This window comes from Lissotriton vulgaris, chromosome 7 (genome assembly GCF_964263255.1).
Source record: "Lissotriton vulgaris chromosome 7, aLisVul1.2, whole genome shotgun sequence".
NCBI classification, from domain to species: Eukaryota; Metazoa; Chordata; class Amphibia; order Caudata; family Salamandridae; genus Lissotriton; species Lissotriton vulgaris.
In genome coordinates this window covers 87,242,085-87,268,565 of record NC_141695.1, presented here as the reverse complement: position 1 = coordinate 87,268,565, position 26,481 = coordinate 87,242,085, and the positions used below count along the sequence as shown (strand labels likewise).

At 41.5% G+C, this 26,481-nt stretch overlaps 1 protein-coding gene across 1 annotated transcript in view; it reads left to right on the top strand.

Moving 5' to 3' along the window:
• LOC147700856 (uncharacterized) overlaps positions 1–20,080 on the top strand; it is a 102,917-nt gene extending 82,837 nt beyond the window's left edge. The window contains exons 7-9 of the mRNA XM_086929757.1: positions 1,742–1,801; positions 6,409–6,492; positions 16,715–20,080. Of these exons, the coding sequence (XP_086785883.1) occupies positions 1,742–1,801; positions 6,409–6,492; positions 16,715–18,174 (1,604 nt within the window). The 3' untranslated portion in view covers positions 18,175–20,080. The remainder of the gene's footprint in view (positions 1–1,741; positions 1,802–6,408; positions 6,493–16,714) is intronic.
• Positions 20,081–26,481: the final 6,401 nt, after the last annotated feature.

Here is a 26,481-nt window from a genome sequence, read left to right as displayed (position 1 = left end):
TAAGATGACCATCTGACTGTGGGGGGCTTTTGACCCTTGTCCCGCATCCCTGCCTCCCCTTTGTGTTGCCATTATCTTTTCCATTATCTATGCAGTGTGTAGACTGAATATCCCCTGAGCCACAGGAAGGTGGTTCTTTTCAAAAGGGGAGCACCGCAAACAAAAGAAGTCTGAATTAGGTAGTTGAATGGAGCTGATGCTACCCTCTTCTTTGTTTTTCCTCATCTGTACACCCCCTCTGTCCTGAAACAGTCCAGGTATTTAGATTTCAGCTGTTTGGCTGGGCCAGTCTACTCCCATGTGATGTCATTTTATTTGTTTGCAAAGTGCAGTAAGGGAGGCGCTCCAGGCTTGTATTTTGTCATTGGTTGCACACATGTGGTGTCGCTGGCTAGAGATGAAATGAGCCGACTACTCATGCATTGTGCTGAAGCGCCATTGTTGTTCCAGGAACATTGGTGTTGTCAGCACAAGTAACTTCAAACAACCCCTTAGAGGGTATCACAAATTTTCCTCCCAAAATATGATATCAAGCAGGAGAGTTTGCAGTCAATTGAGGTGGATTTGAGGTCAGCTTTTTTGAATTTTTCAGTGGCTGTGATTTTGGATTTGACTATGGTCCTACATTTCAGGCCTGATCAGTGTGTGAGACAATCCTGCAGTTTGCTTCTGACACAGAATTAAGACCTGGGAGCAGGTTTGCAGGCGACATGGGATCACAACCCATGTGCAAATTGTACTCATCACAGGTTTTAGCCCAGTTGTATTTGCTACAAAATGGACCACACAAAAATAGTACATGTGCTAATTGCTCAGGGGGATTGTGATCTGACATAAGTTACTAGACTGTTAATTGCCATTCTGCCATGCTCAAAGGAACAGAGCACCTGATAAATACTGAGCCCCACATAGTCACTACAGAGTATCCAAGAAACTGCACAGTTTTCAGTTCAGCAGGAATCTAGAACCAAGTATTTCACTTTGTAAAAAACACTACGGACCGCATGTAGTTTGCAGGTCCCGGGGCAGGAACTATTGGGTCTCATACCTCAGATGTCTTCCTCCCTGTTCTCATTTCTCATTGACTCTACGTAACATTTTTATATCCTTTTTTTGTGCATCGACAAAATTGGGGCTCAGAAACAATCTGTATAGTTGGTTGGTAGTCATCCGAAAATGTCAGCTGCTTGCTACATAGTCTGAAAGCCTGATTTGTTGTTGCTATTCATAGTAGCGTATTAAGTCAAGAACCTGCTGTAAGAGAGGCTGTCATGAGCAACAACAGAATGCGCACAAACCTTTGGCATCACTTGATAAATAGCATACATATTTATGATTCAGCAGGCAATTATTCTGTACTGGATGTACTTAATCTGTATGAGATATCTTCTGTGTATCTACAAGAGAGCAGGTGATGCAGCTTTATTTTCTTTTAAAGCCTGGAGCACTACTCTGATTAGAATGTATTTATTCTGCTGAACTCAGCTCTAGATCCTCAGGCCAGAAAAGGGAACAAAGAAACCTGTGGGCAAATGTTCACCATATAAATTCTGCAATCAAATAATAAAAGCAAGCATAACGCTTGTAACGATCACAAGCCATTAAACAAATAATAGAAAATAAATGAAACAACCATTCCGCTTGTAAGCATCGTGAGTGATTTGGTGTCCTCGCATAGTATACAATGAACAATTGCTTGCACATTTAGCCAAGCTGATCTTGTTTTCTTGTCTATTGTCAGTTTTCCAACATAATGAAAAGCCACACTATTATGAGGATCTCAAGAAAAAAGCTGCCAAAGGTGAGTTAGACCTATTATTTAAAAGGATCAAAATTTCTAAAGATTGCCTCATATTTTTGCTAGTAATTCATCTGCCTTAAAATTGCAAAATACATATATTTTCTGATTACATAGGGGAGCAAATGTGGTTATTGGCCATGCTCAGTCATAGACCACTTGCATCTAGAAACCATTAATACTTGTTTTGTACGAGAACTCTTGGCAATTTTCATAAAATATGCACACTTTACTTCTGCAGATATGGTGACCAAATGACTCAAAGGAATAAAACTCGTCTAGACTTCTGATATCAATGTCAACTTCACACACCAACTGTATTGCCATGATATTTGAGCCATTGGGTCCCAAATTCGTAAAATCTGACTATAAATGTATTCACTTTATGAAAGACTCAGAATTTTGGGTGAAAAAAGAAAAACAGTAATATTAAAAGTGCAAAACTTTAAAGGTAGCAGCAAAAACTAACTTCAGATAAACAAGCTAAAGCGGAATTGCCAAAAATGGCCCACTGTCCCTTGCCTCCTGCACTGCCAAGTGGTGCTTTTTGTGTGTTTGAAAAGGCACTACATAGTTACGACCTTTTCCTGGAACTCAAGCATTCAATGAAGATCACAGCTGAAACATCATGTTCTTGCACATGTTCTTGCACTTGTACTCCTGATGTAACACCTCGACTAACTCAACATATGTGTATTACCCTGCTCACGAATAATTGGTGTGGTTGCGGCCCAAAAATATGTTTCTATAATTCACCTCACAACCTTTATTGCTGCAACAGCTTGCTCTCTCTACGTGCTCTCTTCTTTGCTGTCTTTCTACCCTCTTTCAGTTCAAGATCTTCCACACAACCTCCATCACTGCCATGAATATCATCCTTAGTCCTCAAAAAACAATCATTACAGCCAGAGGATACACCCAGGGTGATGCGGTCCACTCTACGAAAGATCATGTCTCTTTAATCACAAATCATAACGAGTTCCTCGTTTCTAAAAGCATCAGTGGTCACCCTGGAAGAAAATTATTTGCCGAGATTAATGATGCTTTCAACTTCAGAAATACTTTTCAGAACCTTGGACAAGCTTTAGAGCATTTACGCACATCTCACACTTTGTTAAATCAAGTAAATCAGCGAAGAAATCCTTTATCACTCAATCAGCCACCATACGTAGATGCCCGTTAGCATTCAAAAAATGTCCTCCAATGTCCACCACTTAAGATGAAAACTTATTTTGCAGACTGACTGACGCAAAAACTGGGTGATAAGATTTCTAATCTGCTCACCAGGAGGTTTCCTTTGCTGTCCTGCTTTTTCTACTATGTAATTTTCTACCTGAGCCATGATGATAATTACTCAAAACGTTCGGGCAAAAAAAGAACTAGAATCCCACAAAACCGAGTAGTTACTTCAAACAGTGAGACTGTGTATGAAACAAAGTAGATAAAGGATACTAATGCTTTATATTGGTTAGAAAAAAGGTAAGAGGCGAGGTATAGGATTGCGTTCTCCCCTGACTGTTGTATGCATTGGATCATTGACTGGGTGCAAGAAGCAGGAAGGAGACTGAGCACAGTTAGATATGCAATAAAATATAAGCAACTAGGAAAATTGAAAGCACAGAAAGTAGATTGCTGCACATTTAAAACTCAATTCAACCAAGACTGAATTAATTCTGTCCAAAACCAAACCTTACAACGTCATGGCTTGTGATTGGTTCTCACCTGCCCTCACCAGTTAACAATATGATTTTACTTTTACATTGACTGTCAGCTATCTTTTGAAAACGGTTGTAACTTAAAAAAAACTCAGGTTGTTTTCTATCAACTGAATATGTTCTATAAATTCAAGCTCTAATATGAAGACTGAAACCTTTTAGCAACGCTACGCACATGCATTCTCCACATATCTATGATGGTCACTGTCAGAAATCTACTTTTTTTGCATGGTCCCCCCAGATTCTTCGTTTTTGATAGACCCTATTATTTTTATTGTCTTTAGAACTTTGTGCACTTCACCCTGGCTTACCAGTAGTAAACTGCCTGTGCTCAAAATGCTTGAGTTGGCATATTCTTAATTTGTATATTAAACTTACCTATAAGTCAATAGTATATGGTACAAATTGTACCCAGGATGTGGAAGTTAAATGTCACAAGTGGACTGCAGTCCCAGTTATACTGCCCATTACAGTGGCAGAGGAAACATAGCTTCGGGTGTACCATTGTAGCATGACTGCTGTGGTTTTAAACCTGCAACCCAACCTGCTATAAAAACATTTTCATAGGAGAAAGCTCCCTTTTAAATATCAGTAACTAGCCCAAACATGATATTTGATATTTTAAAAGGGGACACGTATCAAAATAATATTACCTTGTCCCTCTAGTGACAAGGCCCAGGGAGCTATTTCCACTGGTGCATACCTTGCTGGCCTATATAGAAAGACAATATAGATTAACATATTAATACTATATCTCGGAATGGGAGCAGCTAGAAAATATTGTAAACAGCTATTAATTTCAATTCAGTGGTAAAGTCAGATTATGAATAAGTATTAAGGAATAGTCACTTTTAGGACATTACTCTTTCCTTTCTTAAAATGTTAGAAGTTTAAATACCATAAGTCTCTGGCAGCTCTAAGCCTATGCTCAAGCCTTAAAACGGTGGGAAATGCCTCACTGAAGAAACCAATAAACTCAACTAAATAGGCAGAGATGACTCCTCCAAGTTCAACAGAATTTTCAAGGTGGGGGCTGTGGGCCTTATTTGGACACCCAAGTGTCAAATCCTGCTTCACATTTAACACTTGGGTCACACTTGGAGAGAACATGATGCTCTGGTTCCTGAAGGACCCTCCTTTTGTCTAATCAGACTTCTGTCTCTCTGTTTATTTTGGGTGCGGTGTTTACTTCAAACTGGATTTTAGTGTTAGATGTGGAAGGCCACAAGGATTACCAGAGAATACTCCCCAACTCTCAGAGCCCAAGTTAAGTTAAGTGTGAACGAAGAAATTTCACCATCTTGGATTTGGGACATTCATTTTTGGGCCTATTTTCAGTGAGGTAAACATGAACTGCTGCAAAAGTTTAGTCTGGGAACATTTACCCTATTGGCTAGGAAGGACTAATCCTCCCCCACTTGCTAGTGCCAGGCATAAATGTGTCATCTCCAGGCACCCACTTCAGAATATTGTCTGGACCTGGGAAGATCAAAAGAGGACTGGAACTGCTATCTGTAACCTGGAATGGGCTCTGAATGACTCACCTGCTCCCTGTTTTTCTCAGGACAAAGTAGTAGACTCCAGGATTTAGGGAGACAAGCTGCAATAGGCCTTTTCCTGGAAAAACCCAGCTGAGCAGGGGCAGCTGAACTCTGCTGTTGGCGTCTGTGTTATACCCTGGGAGTGTCTCGGTGCCTCACCTAAGTTACTGGAGGCCTTATAAGTGTTCTCCTGTGGTTGGTTGGGACTTAAAAGACTAATTCAGAAGGTAAAACCTTTGACCAGGACAAACCTGGTGGTGTGTTTGATCCTTACTCCATCGCAGGTGGCTTGAAATCTCACTCAGGAACTTGGCCTTCCACAGCAATTGGCTATTTTTGCATTAAAAGTTTTTTTTAATTATATCTCCAGTTCCCCTTATCGGATGTGTTAGGTCAGCAGTTTCTCTGCATGAAAGTGACCCCAGAAACCACTTTTAATAATTGAACCACATTTCAAGGTTTAATTTGGATATTTTATATAGCACCGGCATATTTACTTGTTGTCTCAAAAGTGTGTGTCTAAATGTATACCGTTTTTGTGACCAGGAATGACTTCTATTAGAGTCGATGTTTCATAGATTTAAAAAAAAATTAAAAAAAAATTTAAAAAAAGGTTGAAATACATGAGAGTTATGCAGAATAGGCTAATTTTGTGATTATTCAGAAGTTGCAATATTTTTTTTCTTTGATGATGAACCTGGTCCAGGCAATTTGAGGCAAAAGTAGTGTAGCACAGTGGTAAAAAAAGTATTGGGTACATAAGTGTTGTACAAACATTAATATGATTTAAAACAGTCAATATATTTACACAGCTAAACAAAACATGAGCAATAGCCATGCTGGCAGGGTAAAGTGCAAATAGTACAAGTCTGGTTTAGATGAACCCAGTGGTCACCAACACCCTAGAACCCAGAGGAAAATTGTGCCTAACATGCATGACCAATCTTCTCCATACATGTTACTCATTGTAAACTGTTGGAGAGACCAGGGGTTGAAAACTGCAAAACTGAATTGTATTGTACGAAAAACGAACATACGCTAATTAAAAAGTTGTTGTGCATCTGTGCTTATGCATATAACAAGTGTATGCATGTATGTTATTCAACAATCTGTGCCCACTCAGTTTTGTTGTGGTTGGACAGATGTGACTCCTGAGAACCATTGCTCAAAAGATAGAAAAAAATACCTTGATGATCAGCCTCTCAGCACTTTAATTTGTAAGACTGAGATAATGTGAGTAAACTCTAAAGTCAAATTGGTTCTCAAGTTTATCTTCCCACATAGTTAATTTTCCTTTTTAATTGTGATTCTTTGGTTTGTGTACTTGTAACCCTAATACATTGTTTTTTTACAGGTCCACTTGTCCCTCCCTTGATTATTCTACTTGATGAAGAACCCCCTTTTGAGAAGGAAAAAGAGTCAGAACGAGCAACAGCTGGTGAGTAATGTCCACCAAGTATGAATTGTAGGAAGACTTAAGGGTTCTCTTTAGATTTTAAAAAGTTCTGCTTAGCAAATTATGAGTCCTCTGTCGATCGCAGGGGGGTATGTCAATAATATATGGTGCAAGTCTTGAAGAGCCAAGTTGCGTTTTAGACAAGTGTCCGGTATCCTCTGTAATATGTGGTTTAAGCATTTTGGTGTCCGGTATGTTGCATCAATTTGAGTCTAACATTTATGGAGACTATAGCAGGGAAACACAGGGTCAAGAATATTCCACTTCTGTTATCTGTCTACTTTGGCCCACTCATTGTTTGTTCCTCAATAGTTCCAGCCAAGTCATGTTCATGATCCCATACCCTGAATAACAAGAATGCTAGATGAATTTCAACGCTCCTCCCACCTTGAAGAGTAGACTCACAACAATATGTATTTGGGGTTCTGGTACACCGCATCCCCAGGCTGGTCAGCTTGCCTCCCCAAGACAACATATGTTAAGTATTGACTACTGCTGATTGAATATTGTTGACTAAAACTAGTGAATGTTTGAAGCGACATGTGTTCTTACTAACAACCCACCCTGGAAACTCCTGCTTCAGACCCAAGCTTTGTAATCTGACGTCGCTGCTTCCCTAAACCTGGGGTAACATCACAGCAGTATATCTGGGGCACATGCATCGTCCATGTTCGTTTGATGCAGCACCTCCAGCAGAGTCTAACAGTGTGCATTAGTCACTTGACAAAAGTGTTTGCCAACCAGAGCTAGTGTAGGGAGTACAGCTTGAGTAAATATTATGCCTCCAGTTGTGCACCTCACATGATTAAATTACTCCGTAATCAACTCAGCGAACCATTTAGCTGGGTTTTATGTTGTCCAGGGCATGTTTGCTTTAGATCACATGCTTTGCATACTCCTTGCAGCTAGTGTTGGGTCCAGATGTTTGCAAGTTGTTTTTCTTCGAAGAAGTCCTTCCAGTCATGAGATAAGGTGACTCCTCCTTTCGGTAATAACGCGCATGGGCATCGACTCTATTGTTAGGGTGTTTTTTTCTGCCATCAGTTTCGGACGTGAATTGCTGCGCTCCGGTTCAAAGCCATTCTCCGGGTTCCCCTCGATGCTCAATCCTCTCTACCCTCAATTGTATTGATATCGTACCCGTATCCCACTTCTCCACGAAGAAAAACTTTAATTTTGATCAGGAAACTCATGGATGGACAGTCCACCACGCAGTCGATTGAATGGACTCCATTCAAATTCTGTTCTCTGTGCCATGTGAAGTACCGGCGCGCTGGCTGGCACTAAGTGTGCAACCTGTGCATGTCCCCCGAACACTACAAACAGGACTGTGACGTGTGCAGATCGTTTCGATCCAAAAAGACTCTCCGTGATCGTCGGTCTCGACGTCGTTAATTGCCGAGCTGGAATCTCTAATATACGCCGGACATCTTCGGCGAAGATTCCGAGCAGGCGGAATTCAACACACAAGGTGCCGAAGAGGAGATTTATTTATTTATTTATTTATTTGGAATTTTATATAGCGCGTAGTTACCCTCGGGCATCCCAGCGCTTGTCCAGGCAGCAACAAAAAGACCACAGAGCCAGATCAGTCACATCAGATAGGGAATAGATGTGTCTTCAGAAGCTTCCGAAAACGAAGAGTGCAAGTCTCTAAGCGCATTCTCAGCGGAAGCGCATTCTAGAAAGTGGCTGTGTGAACCGAAAATCTTCTACCACCAGTACAGGCCTTATTAACTCTAGGAACCTGAAGCAAATGTTTCTGGTCAGAGCGCAAAGCTCTGTTCGCTTTATAGGGCACCACTAACTTCCTTAGGATAGGGGGGCCCTTCCCCTGGAGGATTTTGTGTGCTGTGCAGAGAGCTTTGAATTTAACCCTCTCCCGCACTGGCAGCCAGTGCAGTGTCTTCAAGGCGGGTTTAGCTGACTGCCTCCTTGGCACATTCGTCAGCATCCTAGCCGCAGCGTTTTGAACCCGCTGAAGCTTGCTGAACGTTGCTTCAGGGGCGCCAAGGAAAATAGCGTTGCAGTAATCGAGCCTTGAAATGATCAGCCCCTGAATGAGTAGCTTCCTCGATTTCAAAGGGAGGAGAGGCAAAACTTTACGGGCTGAACGGAGGAGCCCGAAACAGACCCCTGCCGTTTTCTTAGCCTGGGTCTTGAAGGAAAGGTCTTGCTCCATCCAAACCCCCAAGCTCTTGATCTCCTGCTTAGGGCTAGGGAGCTCGCCCAGGCAACTGGGCCAGATGGTCGAAGGGAGTGAGGGAGTCTTATGCCCTAGCAGCATTATTTCGGTCTTAGAACCGTTTAATTTAATTGCCGATTCACACATCCAGGTGTGCACTTTGGCCATACATAGGCGCAGCGAATCCAGGTTCTTCACCAATTGGGACAATGCAACCACCAGCTGAGTATCATCAGCATAGCTGACGATTTTTATCCCAAATGGGGCAACCACATCCTCCAGGGGGGCCATATAAACATTAAACAATGTGGGGCTTAATGAAGAGCCCTGTGGCACACCACACTGGAGGGGGATAGAGGTTGACCATTCGATGCCTTCCCAGACCTGATAGGTACGGCCACACAAAAATGACCAAAGCCACTGCAGCGCCACTCCTGCCACCCCCACATTGGACAGCCGTTGGATCAACACTTGGTGGTTTACAGTGTCAAAAGCCGCACTGAGGTCCAGGAGGATCACTGCTACTGACCCTCCTGAATCCAAAATGCTCCTGGCTTCCTCAACGACTGCCAATAGGGCAGTGTCTGTGCCCTGCCCTGGCCGAAAGCCCGTTTGTGACTCTCGTAGCAGACCATTGGATTCCAGAAAGTCTGCCAATCGGTGATTAACCAGTCTTTCTGCGATCTTACCAAGCCCCGGCAGCAGAGAGATAGGCCTGAAGTTTGCCAAATCCGATGAATCCAGATTAGGTTTCTTCAGGAGAGCCTTTACAACTGCTCTTTTCCAGCTCGGCGGCACCACACCCTGGGCAAGGGATGAATTAATCAGGTTTGTAACAGGGGCCGCAATAACAGATGCCACCTGTTTCAGAAACCTCATTGGGGCCGGATCCCCAGGAGAACCACTCTTCATAGATCCCAGCTCCTTCATGACTTCTGCCACAGGTATTGGACAAAAAGTGTCCAATAGGACACGATCTCCTCCTACCTGACTGCCCATGTCTGCGCTCTGCTCAACCTGAGGCAACGCGCTTATGATGTTCTCTATTTTTAAGTGGAACTACTCCGCCAACTCCCTACACTTCTCAGCCGGGTTATCCTGAATCAACGGGGCTCAGGGATTTTGAGAAGCTCCTTTACCACTTTCAAAGTCTCTCTAAAATAGTTGGAGGAGCTTTTTATTCTTTCCTCGAAAAATTGGGCCTTAGCACAGCGAAGGGCGTTTTTATATGCTCTAATTGCTGCGCGGTATTCATCCCGACTGGCCACCCCCCAATCTTTCCTCCAAGCCCTCTCCAACCTTTTACATCCTTTCCTAAGGATTCACAGTTCCGGTGAATACCATGGGGCAGACCCCATTCTCTTTCCCCTCTTTGCCACTCTCTTTTTCGGGAGGATGGCATCCAGGGAATTGGTCACCCACAGCTCAAAATCCGCATCAGCCGTTACTGGGTCCGAGGTTAAGGGAGGGCACGAGCTCTCAAGATTGGCGATCCAGTTATCCACTGATAACCTGGACCAGGCTCTTTCCAAGGTATAGATTCTCGGAGAAGGGGCGGTTCTTGGATCAACTTGCAAGATAACCGGGACCAAGAAATGGTCTGTCCACGGTAGAGGGCAAGCGGGCAAAGCCCTAAGGTGCGGGATATGCGGGAAGATGGGATCAAGGAGGTGGCCTTGGAATGCGAGGCTCCTGGGTTGCTTAGACTAAGATTATATGCATTTAAATCACACTGCAAATCAGCGGCCACTAAGTCCGCCGGTTCATTGAAGTGTAAATTCAGGTCCCCTAACACCATAAAATTAGTCGTGGAAGAGGCCAGCTGCGTGAATGTTTCCATTAGGGAGCTAACAAAGCTACCCATGCCCCCTGGAGGCCGGTATATCAGAACGCCTGACACTGTTACCGTGGGGGACGTCCACAGTGAGAACTGACAGCTCTCACAGTCCTGAACATCACTATTCTGCGCCCTACACACAAACTTGTCTCTGTATATAATGGCAATGCCGCCCCCCCGCCCCACAGGTCTATCCAGGTGGTATATTGGAAAACCTGGGGGGAGGGCTCGAACTATGTCCGCATCCGAACTGGCTGTAATACAAGTTTCCGTCAGAAACAGGATGTCCAGATCGTGGTCTTGTTTCAGGAAATTGATTTCGAGCGCGTGGCACGGGAGGGATCTACAATTCAGCAGAGCCATCGACAGGGCGTTCTTTCCCTTGTCCGGTTGGATCAGCTGACATGTCCTACAGGCTGAGAAAGGTTTAGATCCTTTATAGATGTACTTACACCACACCTTTTTAGGAGCGCGCAGCGACATGATGTTCTCTCGAGAGTATGTTATCCGCATTTCAGGAGTTTGGACCAAGGGTTCTGGCCCTAGGCCCGTCTGGGCCCGGACGGGCACAGACGGGCTGGACTCTGGCGTGCTCACGCTGCGCGCAGGCATGGCCGTTTTAAATAACTTTGTGTGTTCTCGCCGCCTAGCACGCTGCCCTGAATGGCGCTGCCGTGCTAAATTACACCCAAGATGGTGCTACCTAAATTACAAGCAAGGGAAGAAGGACCCGCGAAATGCGGTGATAGCCGATTATGGAGCAAGTGAGGGGCGCTAAAAACAAGGTATAACTAAAGCAACAGTTAAATAAAATACAAAACGGGTATTTTTAAAATTATTCACGAGTTCAAGGCTATCTGCTTTAAATGCACTGCTGATCTAAGCGCTATGCTAGAATTTGCGTCTTGCCTGGTCAAAGGTCCTGCTTACGCTTCCAGCCCGCTTTAAATACCTTTGTGTGTTCTCGCCGCCTAGCACGCTGCCCTGAATGGCGCTGCCGTGCTAAATTACACCCAAGATGGCGCTACCTAAATTACAAGCAAGGGAAGAAGGACCCGCGAAATGCGGTGATAGCCGATTATGGAGCAAGTGAGGGGCGCTAAAAACAAGGTACAACTAAAGCAACAGTTAAATAAAATACAAAACGGGTATTTTTAAAATTATTCACGAGTTCAAGGCTATCTGCTTTAAATGCGCTGCTGATCTAAGCGCTATGCTAGAATTTGCGTCTTGCCTGGTTATACGCCGACGATGCGAAATTAATGTCACGAACAAGGCTCGGAATACAGAGGGCAGTGAAAAAATGTACGGCCTTCATGAGGGACAGAGGCCTAAGGGTGAATATTTCTAAAACTTACACCATGCCCTGTGCAGCAAAATTAAGGAGGGTCCCCTGCCCCATATTCTTAGAAGACCAAAGAATTGAAACAGCTGACAGGTTTTGTTATTTGGGAGTAATGTTCGATAGGCGGGGTGGCTGGCAGGAGATGGAGGAGCAGACCATCTTAGTGCCTGGAACTGACTCTGAGATTGAAGATGACTTACCATTGGGCCACAGTCAAGATCACATGTGTACAGAACACCCCTTGCCCCAAAATCCAAATCCTATCAAACATAAGGCTTCTGTGCCACCCCTACCTTTGGGTCACGATCAGCACCGAGACGAAGTTTTTAACACCCCACCTTCAGGTCCGGCACAGAAACAAGTAGTCAAGTCTTCAGGCTCGGGACCGAGTCAACCTAAAACAGGGTTTAAGCTGAAACCTAGTAGCTCGAAGCCGAAACACACTTCGGAGCTGAAACATTCGACGTCCAAATACAAATTGTCTTTGGAGTCTTCCGCACCAAAAGGACAGTATATTCCGGTACCGAACTCATTCTTGCGGAAATCGAAAGACGCTCCTCCTAGAACGCAGGATCATATTTTTGAATTTCCACCTCCCAAAACAGATCCTAGACAAAATAACTGTACATCAATCCTGATACAGAACGTCTGCCCACTAAACTGAATCAAAAGCATAAACCAGAGTCTCGTGACATCTATACTACTATTATAAAGAGAGAGCCCAAACCTTTGAGGCGGGTAATCTCAGTAACCACAGCACCAATCACAACACCCAATACAGCATTGGAAAGGGCAGTTGCAGCAGAAGTACATAGGCTATGCAGACGCCCACCATATACATTTAAAAGGTAAAATAACCGTGGCAGCAAAGTAGTCTCTTGTGGGCGTGGGCGGGGCACGGCCTGACAACAAAAAACAAAGCGTTCTGCAAAAGTCTATGTTGTGCTGTTAGCGTGTGCTGGGGGCGTGGCAAACGCTGGGGGCGTGACATGGAGCAAAAGCCTTCAATGGGCGTATGCGTTAAGCGCGAGGCGCACACAATTGCCGTTACGTTCCGCACGTCATGCCATGTGGGTCGCCTTTATGCCATGTGGGTCGTACATACAAAATAATAAGGCGCCGGGGCCACACGGGAATGAGCGTATCTGTGGGGACAATTACTGCAAATCGCGCAACATTCTAAAATTAGGATACCAATCAAGCACCTGGGCGTATACGTTCAATGGGCGTCTGCGTTCACATGGAGGCGTGGTAAGTAACCCTTCGCTCTACTCCCTAAGGGGGACTGCCCGTTGTCTCACACATACTGGGGCCGAATGCAGTGTGTGACTTAGCCTGGGTGCATCGGAAAAACACACTGAGGTACGCAGACCGTCGGTTTGGGTCCTAAACAAATAATAAGACCGGACAACCTCGGGACAAGCTGCTAGTACCATATACAGTTCCACTGAAGAAGACGAATACTGGGACTAATCCTTCTCCTCCTCCTCTTCCAATACGTTCCCCTACACCACCACCACCTTCTCCTACACCAGAGCCACTGCCTACTACACTGCCGGACTCTCCACCGTCACATCCTGATGATTATCATGAAGATAATTTAGATTATGTAAATGAGGAAGATAATCTATTACCAGTAGACCTGTGGAGGGATTCCGATTTTGATCAGCCAGCAGATGACACAGATCTTTACCCTGCGAAGCCTTCCCTCCTGATGATAATGTAGGGTATTTAGAAGTGTTGCCAGAGCTGCACAGTACCGTGGAGTACATTTATAGAAAGAATCACTTGATGAAGATTTCTTATTTGAAACAATAGGCAGCACACATGCTTAAGGGCATGATGAGACATGTAGATTATATATTTAAAGACTGTGTCAGAGCTCGAATTCTCACTTCTAGAATAGATAAAAAGTACAAACTGTAAAAATAAAAAAAGTACAAACTGTCTCCATCTGATCCAGTATACATTAAAGGACAGTTGCCTTTAGACTCCCTAGTGGTTTCTAACCCTCGTAAAAGGGCTAATTCACAAACTTCTGGAGATGCTCCCCTCCAGACAAATAATCTAAGCTGCTAGATGCTTCTGGTACAAGAGTAGCTGCCCATGATGCACATCACTGGCGCATTGCTAACACCCAAGCCCATTTCGCCAGATATGATGGAGCTCACTGGGATGAAATGGAGCAACTGCTCCAGTATCTCCCAGATGAATACAAGGCTAAAGTACAAGATTTAGTACAAGAAGGGAAGCTCATCTCTAATTCATCGATTAGATGTGCCTTAGATGCGGCTGACACTACAAACAAAGAAATAAATACCAGTGTGTTACTCAGGAGACACGCTTTGTTAATAATTTCTGGTTTCAAACCAGAAGTTCAACAGTTTATTCTAAATACTACATGTAATATGCAACACCATTTTGGACCTGAAGTAGATCAGATCTTAAAAAAAATGAAAAAAAGATATGAAGCTAGCCAAATCTATGGGCGCATTACAGTCTCCTAACCGTGGCTCTTTTCGTTGCTCCTTTTACCGTGATGGCTCCAAAAAGACATTTTTTGACGCTAATACTTCCTCGTATAAAGGAAACAAGCAGCCCTCCTCCATAAGAGGTTTCTTCAGAGGAGGATAAAGAGGAAACAACTGTAAAGCCAGAGGCTGAGATACCGCTCCACGGGACTCCGCCTCCTCCAGTAAACAGTGACTTGCCCATCACTCCCCTCCCCCCCGATCATTAACCTGTCAGGGGACATCTTCAACAGTTCCTTCTCATTTGGCAGTAAACAACAACTGACAAATGGGTGTTGTCTAGAGCTTGCAAAAAGAACAATTTCTGGACAGACTACAGAACAATGTCATACATTCATCCCAGTACAGAGATCTGGGCCTAAATCCATCGTTTTTTTGCTGACCATGCTATTCCAGTTTGGACCCAGCCATTGTCTAGAGCTTATCAACAATCCTCCAAACATTCCTCCATGTGTTCACAAAATGTCACCAGAACATATACATCCACCCAAACAGGTAATACAGCTCTTTGAGACCTATTCTAGACCTCAGAGAACTCAATCAGTACATACTGTCATATCGTTTCCACATGGTGACACTTAAGCAAGTGCTCCCACTTCTACAACATTGCTACTCTAGACTTAAAGACTTAAACCGCTTTAGAAAAGAGGTGCATAGCGCTAGGCCTTCTTAAACCTAGGCTGCACCCCAATTTCCTTGACTGAAATCCGACTGAGCAATTTTTAAAGAGATGCTGAGCATCTCCAGGAAGTAGATGCTATGCACAAGGACTGCAATCACGCCTCTTTAGGCTCTGCTCTAGACCATGAAGTGGTGAATTTGTGGGGGAAATTACTTCAAACCACAGCTTGGTAAAAGGGGATGGTCTGCACTTTATGTCTGCTGAGCAAAGCTGAAGTGTCTGCTCAGTGTGATCTGGGAGCAGGAGTGCAATGTCCAGATCCTAAGTACAGGACTTTGCAAAAGCCCAGGCCATATTTTGTGTGGGCAGAATTGGCAGTAGGCTAGGTACCACTTCACCTGCGTTGCATGGCCGATCACGCCTGAGGGACTATTGTTAAGGATGATAGCATGTTCAACACCTCTTGAAATTTGTATTTGCATGCATATGTGAGATATCCTATTTTCTATTGTTTTCTTTGTTTCTTTACGTGACAGACAGTTATGTAATAAATGTCATAATTATTTGCTTTCAAAGAATTTGTAGAACTTACATTATCAGTAGCTGTAGGTACTTATCTCAAACCAGACAGACCATGAATTCTGAAAAATAGAGGAATCACAAAGGTGCAAAACATAAAATCCAAAGCAACATTTAGTTCTGAACAGTGATTTTCCAATCTGTGAGTTTGATTGGCCACATAAAAAGTATACTGAAATGTAAAAAAATGTAAAACTAAGGGTGTTTTAAAATTTGGCAAACATGATACCCCATTGCAAATGCAACTTATTACCCTAACTGCCAAACCTTGTGTCTGCCTACTTCATTTAGAAACTTGCAAACCTAAAGTTTTCTAGTGAAGGAACTGCTGTTTGCTCAGTTGACAGAAAACTTCCTTTGACAGCCTGCGCAGTAGGGTCTTTCAGAGGAAGGACATTACACTGTCCCAGTTGCCTCACCCGCATTTAGGGTAAACTGTTCAGTCTTTAAATTCCTGTCAGTCCCTGCCATGCAAAACCTGCCTGTGAGGGACAGGATTCTTTTTTTTTATCCTTACCAAAGCCCCCAGCTTCGTCGTAAAAAAAACCCAGGGTGTGGGAGGTTTTTAGTTGTTTGTTTTTCCTGGAATAAACTCCTACTTTAAAAGTTTGTATCTGAAAAACAATAACATTGTAAAGTTGGGTAATTGGCCTTTTAAACGTACAGCAGTCATCCCCCAAACTTCTTGTACATTGAAATGAATCCCAGAGACAGTGTTCCTGTCGATGAATAGAGATAACCTCTGTGCCAACGCTTATCTCTGACATTGGTTGCCGGCATTTCGTCAGGCTAGCGGAGGCAACGTTTACACCCTGACACACTGTGCTCCACCAAAATTTAAAGCAGACCCTAAGTATTTATTTTCATCAGAAGGACTGATTTTGTGAACTAAAGTGTTCCGCTGTTATTGTATCACTGGAAGAGCCTCTGTTCTGCCTGCATCTACGTCCGTGGCATGTTTTTACTAAAACTGTGGATGTTAAGTTATAATTTGCTCATCTGTGGTTCCTCTTCTGATTAATGGAGTAAGTCAATCGTTGGCTACTAGTATGTTAAAAAGTACTTTGAATTCATATTCATACATTAACTTTTATTTAATTGGCAGGAAAGGGAACCAAGGCCAGAAAAGGAAAAAGCAAAGATGCAATAAATTCTACGAAAAAAACAACTCTGTATGAAACTTCAACTGGAAAACTTAAGCTGAAGGTGGTGCAGAAACCTGAGAAAAAAGGAAAACCAGGAAGAAAACGGCGATGGTCAGCAAATAAAGAGGACCTTGGAAGAGAGCAATCTCCTGCATTTGAAAACGGTTTCAAACAGTCAACACATTCCACTTCTTATGACGGAATCTCTAAACTAGATAGTTTAGATAACTATGAAGAATCTGAAAGTAGTCAGAAAAGCTCAAAGACTCCTGATTATCCACCAAAAACACAGCAAACGGTTGGACCCTATGACTGTGATGAATGTGAAAAGAGTTTCAGGCATAACATTGATCTAATTCAACATAAAATGATACATTTGGGGCCGGGTATCGGGTTTGAAAAAGTAAAAAAGGTAAACAAACCAGGCCTTTATCCATGCAATAGGTGTGATAAAAGCTTTACGTATAAAACAAATCTTAGTAGACACCAGAGAAAGAATACCAAATGCCGTGAAACCATTAGTCGTAAGATGGGCTTCCATAGGCCACAGCGGAGAAAACGTGGTGGCAAAAGACCTCACAAGTGTCCTGACTGCGAAAAAAGGTTCAGTACAAAGGGGAATCTTTTTCGGCATCAGAGAACACACACAGGAGAAAGACCTTATGAGTGTGACGATTGTGACAAAAGCTTTGGTAGAAAGGAACATCTTTCTACACATCAAAAAACACATACAGAAGAAATGCAGGCAAACGTGGAGCCAGAAATTCCAGAAATACCAGAACCTGTATATTATCAATGCACTGAGTGTGGGGAAATTTTCACTGACAAGATAGTCCTTCTTAAACACAAGATAAGACACAGGGCAGAGAAACCCTTCCAGTGTACTGAGTGTGGTAAAAGTTTCGGCCTTAAGGGAACTCTTGTCAAACACAGGAAGACACACTTACATAAAAAGGCTTTATTGGAGACCATGATCCCTATAGAGGCCCCTGATGTGGAACCCCTGTCGCCTCTGACAGACCAATCCCATGCATCTATTGATCTGAGTGATAGCCTCAGTTTCTCATTGGGACTGATGGGCCAACCTCAGAAATACACGGGGGATAAGTACCACACATGCGGCCAGTGTGGAAAAAGTTTTAGCTCTGCGTCATACTTGCTGAAACATCAGCAGATGCACACAGGAGAAAACCTCCACACATGTCCTTATTGTGGGAAAGGCTTCCTCAGCTCGTCCAGCTTGATCACCCACAAGCGAATACACACAGGAGAGCGACCTTATCAGTGTAGAGAATGTGACAAAAGTTTCAGTCAGAAAGGGAATCTTAACGTGCACCAGAGAACACACACTGAAGAGTATGCAGCTATGATGAAATTGCAAGAAAGGCCGCAATCTCGGAATAACCCGGATGAGTTTTAGAAAAGGCATTTCATAGTATTACATACTTACTAATTTCCCAATGCCTTGAAATGTGCAAAATTCACTAAGGTTTGATGAAATTACCTAAATGTAATGGTAAAAATGTCAAATCCCACTGAACTGTGAGAAAGGACAGATAATCATATAATCCACCTAAAGATTATTTCAGGGAAGATTATTTGTATCCACTTTTATTCTACCTTCTACGTAAACAAAAATTAGTTATTTTGGGTTTAGTTTACGCTGTTAAGAACTTTATACATTTACTGTGTGTTCCTGACCAAAACATTAGTGTATTTCAACTGAAGGAAGAGATTCACGCAGTAAAATATTTTCCTAAATATTTTGATACTGTGTTATGAGTTGGCAAAAATGTAAATGCCAAGTTAGCCAATAGAAAACCACATTACACACAAAACCTCAAAATATATGAAGAATACAACAAATACAAGTGCAAAAGGAGATGTTCAAAAAATAGTTGAGGCTAAACAAGCAAAGAATACCGCAGAGTATTAAAACCAATGCTGAAATATTCCCTAAGAGTATACAAAAATTAGGATGTCCATTACCATGTCATTCCTATCAACCTACAGCATTGGAATCAATGCCAATATCAAAGTGTTTTAAATCAAGTGGTCAAAAAACATTAATTATTCCAGGATCATCAGCTACACTCCGTGCCCAGCAATTTGTACTTTCTCACAAATAACAAAAGAAAATGTGACCTAAAGTGTCCCTAGATTTTAGGTCTAGGCCATTATGGCCTTCTTGCCAGTCTTGAAAAATCTCAAAACAATCCAACATTCTCTGGTATAGTATTACAAGTACTTAAACAACTGCTTTAATGATCAAAAACAATCATTTTTGTGTTGGGATGAAGGGTTGAATAAAAATCTCTGGAAAGGGCGAATCTGTAGAAGAGGAACTGGATACCTTGAAAATAGAACCAGAACAGAAAATACTTTGTGGTAAAAGTTATTTTGTCCTCATGCATGTCTTCAAGAAGAAGATGGGTTTGTAGGCCTGAACCCAAAGAGCAGTCTTATTTGAACAAAAACACTATAGTTGGATATCCTATATATGAAGAATCTTTGTACATACTATAATGAAAAATTTACTTCCAGTCACAAATCTCATTCTCACCGGCCTAAAATCACACTAGAGAGAAAAAAAAACAATATTTGAGCAAGGCTTTTGTCTGATTTGAATTCAGACCTGAATAAAGCCCTACAGAGTCATTTTGAATATTGAATTGTCCGCACTCCAAAATAGCACTTTGCTAATGGGAAGAAAACTTGCATCAAGTCTGAAAAAATAGTATTGAAGAGTTTATGTATTCAAGAGTCTAAAGACAGACAGACAGGAGTACTGAAAAGGAGATATGCATGACTGGGTTGTCAGATTAATAATGAAAACCCAGAAAAATGAACTGTGTTCATACTGGTACACAGGTGCATCCTGTGCTATTCTGCCTATCAACTGAGCACTACAGAGGATGTATGTGTAAATGCAAAAATACATACCAATACTGAACAGCAGAAACTAAACGCCGCAGTATTTTTGAAACGAAGAGAGAAATATATCAAAGGACACGCTAGCGATGTCACCTGCATGAAACTTACAGAGATAGTTGTTAAAAAGGTTACCAAACAGAAAGAAATACATTTATGTGGCAACGATTACATCAATGAAACTGACTATGTACTGTGCTTTCTTTTTTTGCTTAACTAATCAGTATATTATTGTATACCTACCAAAAGAATGCCTCTGGAGCCAGCCACAAAACCGAAATAGCCTTGGCTATTTTATATGCCAAATGGTGTGCAGAAAAAAGTACAGCCCTCTCAGTGTTGCTGCTCACGATACCTTACTAATTCTAGATGGCTCAAGTAATATATATATATATATATATATATATATATATAAATATATATATATATATATATATATATACACACACACATACATACGTACGTACATACAATGTGATTACAGTAATGCAGACCTTTAGCCTGATACCCTGATGTAAAACCAGGTGTAAATTGTGCTAGGACAGACAAGTTAGAAGCGACTTCTCTCGGAGCACTAATCCAAGAGTGAATGTGCATTTTTGCGCTTACTGTGAGTAACGCTTCACGCAGACAGTGGTCTCCAGTTTGGCACCGCAGAAAGCACCACTCAAAAGAGGCAATTTCAATATACCTCTGTAAATGCCAGAATTACTTTCAATGGAATTGCTGTCTTTTCAACCATTTTGGTACAGGTATCTCAAACAGAAATCAGTTTAAAAGACACTAGAATCTTGTTGAATTAATGATTGTAATGAATATAAGGCACTTTTGGGGAAAATGACACAACATAATCACCACTAGAATAACACTCATTCGAAGCTACATATCTTCATGAGAAATGCATTAGTCAGAAATGATTAGAATTAGGGAGATAAAAGTTAAGCCTGTGCCTACAATCACCATTCCAATCACTTTGTTGTGAATGGGGAAAACCAAACCATAAACAAAAGTGATGTTGACGACCACTATAGATGCAAATGAGAACACTCCTCGATGTAGTGGGTGCTCGGACAATCCATGGATGTGGTTCGATCCTAGCAGCCAAAGAAGAAAGACCATGCACCTCAACACACTGTACTTGGGAACAAAGCTCAAGGCTGTTCTATCAGATGTTATTACAGCATATTCAGGGCAAGGTTCATACCGGCCGAGATGTAAAAACAATCCTCTGCGCTTGGCAGCAGTGACTGTGAAAAAAGTCCTTCTCTGGTGACTACGACTCAAAAAGTATGTCCTGCAAGACTCCAGAGTACAGTACATTTCAAATATAAAATGTGGTTATCATTTCAACTTTGCAGAAAAGCCTGTGCCAGAAAAGTATTGGTAGGTCTAATCTTGTCTTTGTCAATGCTATTGACTGAACAACAGGCCGGCTCCACAGAGGTTACGTATGTCACAGTTAACACTTCTATAGTGATGTCATTCCAGATAGTAGCACGTGGCGTGGGCCTGTGTGTATATGAAGATAGGTGATGACATAGAGCATTCAAGTGAATCTAATGAAGAAAACGTTTGACATTATTGTGGCTTTGAGCCACCGGCTTGGTGTTGGGACATTCTTTTCCCCCCAGAGGTCTTGCTTTCACAGACACACGTTTCAAGAGAAATTTATTGTGCACTTGTACTCTACCCTGCCGCTCTTCACTGTGCTTCCACTCCAGTTGCTCTTCTGCACATGCACACTGACTCCCAGGAGCACAGTTCACAGGAGAAAGCCAGTGTAGTTGTCTTATTTTGTATAGAAATGTTCACATTATCATCCTTTGTTGATGTTTTTTTTTTCCTGTAAAAATGTTTTACTTGTATTTTTTTTTTTTATTCCTAGCGGTTACATCTTTTCATACGATTCATCGTGCACAGATTTTGACACTGCTGTAAATACCAGCGTATTCAGACTTTTGAACATGTCTAAAATCATGTTAACGTAAGACTGTTAATTCCGCAGACCTGTCTGGTTTTTTTCTTTTTCTCCTTTCTTAGTCAGGAGGATACATTACCAAAACCTTGGTTATCGGAAGAGGACTGCACAGGTGTCCATGTGGGGCACTCTTGAGTAATAATGCTTTACCTGCTCGTTGCACAACAGCACCTCTTCATTATGAGTAGCGGTTGAGGACACCTACCCTATGATTTTAAGTTTGAATTTTAAAATGATGCATATATTACTTTATTTTAACTAAGCAGAGTGTCTGCTGAAATTAAGTTGTGTGCTGTTATATTTTCCAGTTAATGCAGCAACATTTTAGAATTCCTGTTGGTATAGGTGGGAGGGGAGGGCTTGCGGGTAGGTTTCTGTCTTTCATTTACAAGAGATGTAATAAAGCATTATAGAGCGAATCCTTTCCACTGGTCCTGCTGAATCTCTCTTGAGCATTGACTGAATTGCTTTCTTTAAAGGTCTTCCCTTTGTTGATGTAGTGGGATGGGCAGTCAATGCCCTCCTCATCTGGTAAAGTGTGAACACATCAAGTAGTGAAAACATTTTGTGATATAATAGCTTAAACAACGCGCTGCATAGTTACATTTTGGTGCTACTTTTTGTGTTATTGTGCGCAGTTCTGTTTAGTGCAATTGTTAGGATTGTGTTCAGTAGGAGAAGATATTTTCTCAATTTAGTTATCTGTTTGCCGCTAACTATATTTCTACATTAGCAGCAGCAGGCATTTTGTTTTTTGTTGATTTTCAAAGCTAGCTGTGATTGGGTTAAAGTCGCATCCTTGATGGGATCCTGAGAAGGCATTCTGATTCCTTCACGCCTTCAGTGCCATTTTGATTCTGTGGCTTATGTGTCAGAGACATGAAAGACATTACTGTCCCTCAAACGACGGTGGAAGAAAGAATTGAAATATATGTCTGAAGACAATGAAAAAGAGAGGGTCATCATCAACTCCATTGCAACTTGTGAGCGTAAGAAAAAAATCAAGAAGTTGCATTACTCCATGGGGTGTAACGGTATTAAGGTGAGTGTCTTACAACTTCACAGAATTTGTTAAATACTTTGCAACCTTCAAATCAAATCAAATAAATCTTCATTGGATTATACAAATTTAATCATTAACAAATAAAAGATACAGCAACATTTTATGCAATAACTCTGGTAACCATGGAAGACTCCAGCATGTTAATCAGTTATCTTTAAAATGCCAAATTAAAACGCTAGGCGCAATAAACTGCTCCCAAAGATAAGTAGGCTAAAATCGATAAAGAATAATTTTATATGTAAAACTTTGGATGAAGCTGTAACTTTCTGAGGTTGAAATATCCACAAAGGGTTTAACAGGGAATTGCAATAGAGAAAATAAAATGCACATGTGCATTAAAACACTTCATTGGATCTCCATTAATTTTCTGTTGCCCTGAACATTTTTCAGGAATTGTCCCATGACATAACACGCATGTGGATCAGACAGCATGCAAAGAAAATAAAAAGGAGGTCTATATCGGTAAAATCCATGAAGTTTTAAGACCGGTGCCAGGTATTTACTCCTGTCTGTCAGATAAAATGTACCAAAGAAATGAATCGATGTTTGAGCGGAGGATTCACTACACGGACTAGATTTTATATTACACTGACCTAGCGGGAAACAAAGGTGGCATCTAATGCTGCCCAGGCAAATTTGGTCTGAAGTGCCACCTTCATAAATTGCAAAGCCATCACAGTTTTTTAAAATTAATTTAAAAAAAACGGGGGGCATAAAAGAGAAACGTGGTGACAGTGGAATAAGTTTCTGTTCTTCTTGTGGCTGCTGTTTGCCAGCTGCACGTTTGTTTTTCGCTATTATCAGCTGTCCACTTTGTGAGTAGGACTTTGGTGGGAAGGAGTTATCTTAGCAGTGGTATTTTAGGTGCTGTTGCTTAGGGCTTAAGATAGTCCTGAGCTGCAGTATGTAGAAATACCTCCAATGGTTACTCAATAAGTTGGACGTCCTGCCCTTCTGGTGCTGAATCTGTAGCTAGATAGACTGAAAAGAGTAAAACTTCAAGATCGGTGAGGTTTGGAAAACGTAGTAGAAAGATTCTCAACTTTACGGAGCTGTCATTGGAATGACAGTCCAGAATGTGAGATATTTACCATCCTGGCTTGAAGAAGTGAACTGGCAAAGAACGAAAAAATGAGCTGGCAGGGCAAGGTACTGTAATCTCAGACTGAAGATGAGGTTATCTAGCTCTTAGTGGCATAGGGTGCATGATCTCAAAATTTGAAGACAAGAGGGACCGCTTTCGTTACCAAATGAATAGGGTACTGTTAACAAGTAAAAAGCAAGTTTTTCCTTTGCTTCCTGCACACTCAACAATAAGTACCTCTACTTACTCATGCACATCGTCTCCCTTCAACCGGATTCAAAATTATTTCAAACAAGGCCCAAACAGTAAATCCAAAGTACGTCAGGAGTAGAAATTAGTACAATTGTTTATTAAAAAGGATTTCTTTGTTGTTATCCAAGTATATCTTTTTTTATTAAAAAAACGACTGTTAAAAACAATAAAAAATGTTACTGGTATAAACTACTTAATTCCAAAAACTTTACAAGAAAAACAATTCATACACATTATACTCTTATACTAATGAGGGCAAAATTAATACATCTCAATAACACCAACGGTACCAATAATAAGAGAGAAAAGAAAAGACAATACACTTTGTCATTCAGAAATACACATTTGTAGAAGAAAATAAGCTAACTGGAACCCGATACTGTAGTATCCCATGTTATCCTATCTTAGTGCACCATTCCTTCTCAGAATTGTTATTGTACATTCTTGGCTTAACATTCTAATCTGTACTAGCTGGTCAGTTACTACTGGTGTTATGCTGGAGGTGGTTGTTAAGCTGTCTTCTCAGAATAAACTACTTCCAACTTTCTTCTGCTTCCTTGGACTAATTACTACATAAATTTGGCGACGAACGGGATTCACTACCCTGCTTCTACCCTACTTCAAGAGAAGAATCTCCACCTTTAAAGACATTTGGAAAATTCTGAAAAATTGACAGCGTTCGCCTCTACAGCTAAAAGTTTCCAGGTATTTTTTTTTTATATATGTTCAAGTGTGTAAGATTGCACCAGCGGCTGTTTTCCATGTTAAGTGCCTTGATTGCACCAGCGGGAGTTTTATTATAATTTTTCTCTGCACCGCTATCTTCAAATGCGTCTTATTTAAAGACCTTCATTGTTTATTTTAACCATTGAGCGCGTTTGGTGGAGTGCGCTTCATTTACTATTCCTTCGCGCCACTTCGATCTGGGTATTTTTAAAACATTTGACTTTCTTGTTGAAGCGGACTCGCTAACCTTTCCCCAGCGCGCGCCACTCATGCTGTTGTTACTACACAGCATCTTTCAAAAAATACAAAGATAAACTCACCAACGCGCGCCTGCACTGTCCCGTGTCCTCTCCGAACGAAGGAAGGAATACTTCACACGTCATTCCGACGTCACCACGCATCACGCTACAACGTGTGCGTTCCAGCGGCCATTTTATTTGTAATCAACTCCTCGTTTCCATGACTACAGAACCACGATCTTGTTTTCAAAGCATTTCTCCATGATTACTTCACCATTTTTGCTCGTTCTCACTGCGTTCAACCTCCGCTCTTCGCAAGGACCACACTATTAACAGTTATTTATCTTTTCTCATTTTTTTTAAAAAAAAAAAGAAGAACAAAGCTTGAAGACTTCGCTGTGGATATTTTTTTTTCTTCTCTCTCATTCTTCACTACAAGACAACGGTGACTACTTTTTTTGTTTTGGCATATTTCTACTAACCTTATCTTGTCTTTTACCTTAATTTAAGTACCTTATAACTTAGTATGTCTAATAACATTATCTCCCCTGCTCACTTTTTACCTACTGCTGGAGATCCAAAGGTAGAATGGGATCTTTGGTATCCCACTTTCCTTGCTTATGTCGATGTTATTGAAGAAGATGGTTGTTCCCCAAAAAGGAAGCTAGCACTATTAAAAAACTGTTTAGGCGGTGCAGGACTTAAAGAATTGGAAAACTTACCTCCCATTGAAAATGTTGGTTCTGGTGATGTAAATGTATTTGATTTAGTCATAAAACAGCTTAGCACTAGATTTGGAAGAAGGATCAACATTGTTATGGAGAGATTCAAATTTTACTCTCGAATACAAAAGGATGATGAGTCCATAGAAAATTACGTAGCTGCTTTACGCACTTTAGCTGGATCCTGTGCTTTTGAAACTATAAATTTTGACCAGGTTCTTAGAGATCAAATTATGATGCGCACTAAAAGTAAAAAAATTCAAGAACGTCTCTGGATGGGGACGGATTCCTCTCTCAGTGCTGTTTTGAACATTGCAAAGGGCATCGAACAGTCTGAACTATTTGTAAACGAAATTAGAAACCAGGATGTTAAAAGTAAAGTAGTCATTCCTGAAGTTTCTCTGGTCAAAAATGTCAACAATTTTAAGAAAACTACCGTCCCTTTCAGAAAAGATTTTGCAGGAAGGGAGAATAGACCTCCTATTAGGAAAAGTCAAATTATTTGTTATAGATGTGGGGCAAATGACCACGTAGGCAATTATAGAGGTTGTCCTGCGTGGAACAAAATTTGTGTCAAGTGTAAAAAATCCGGGCACTTCAGTAAAATGTGTAGGTCTCCTCAAAAAGTTAACTTTTTGCCCTATGAAGATTGTGAAGAGGTCGAACAACCTTCTGAAATTAACACTTTGTTATGTGTAAGTGACACAAAATGTGAAGGGTTTCCCTCTGATA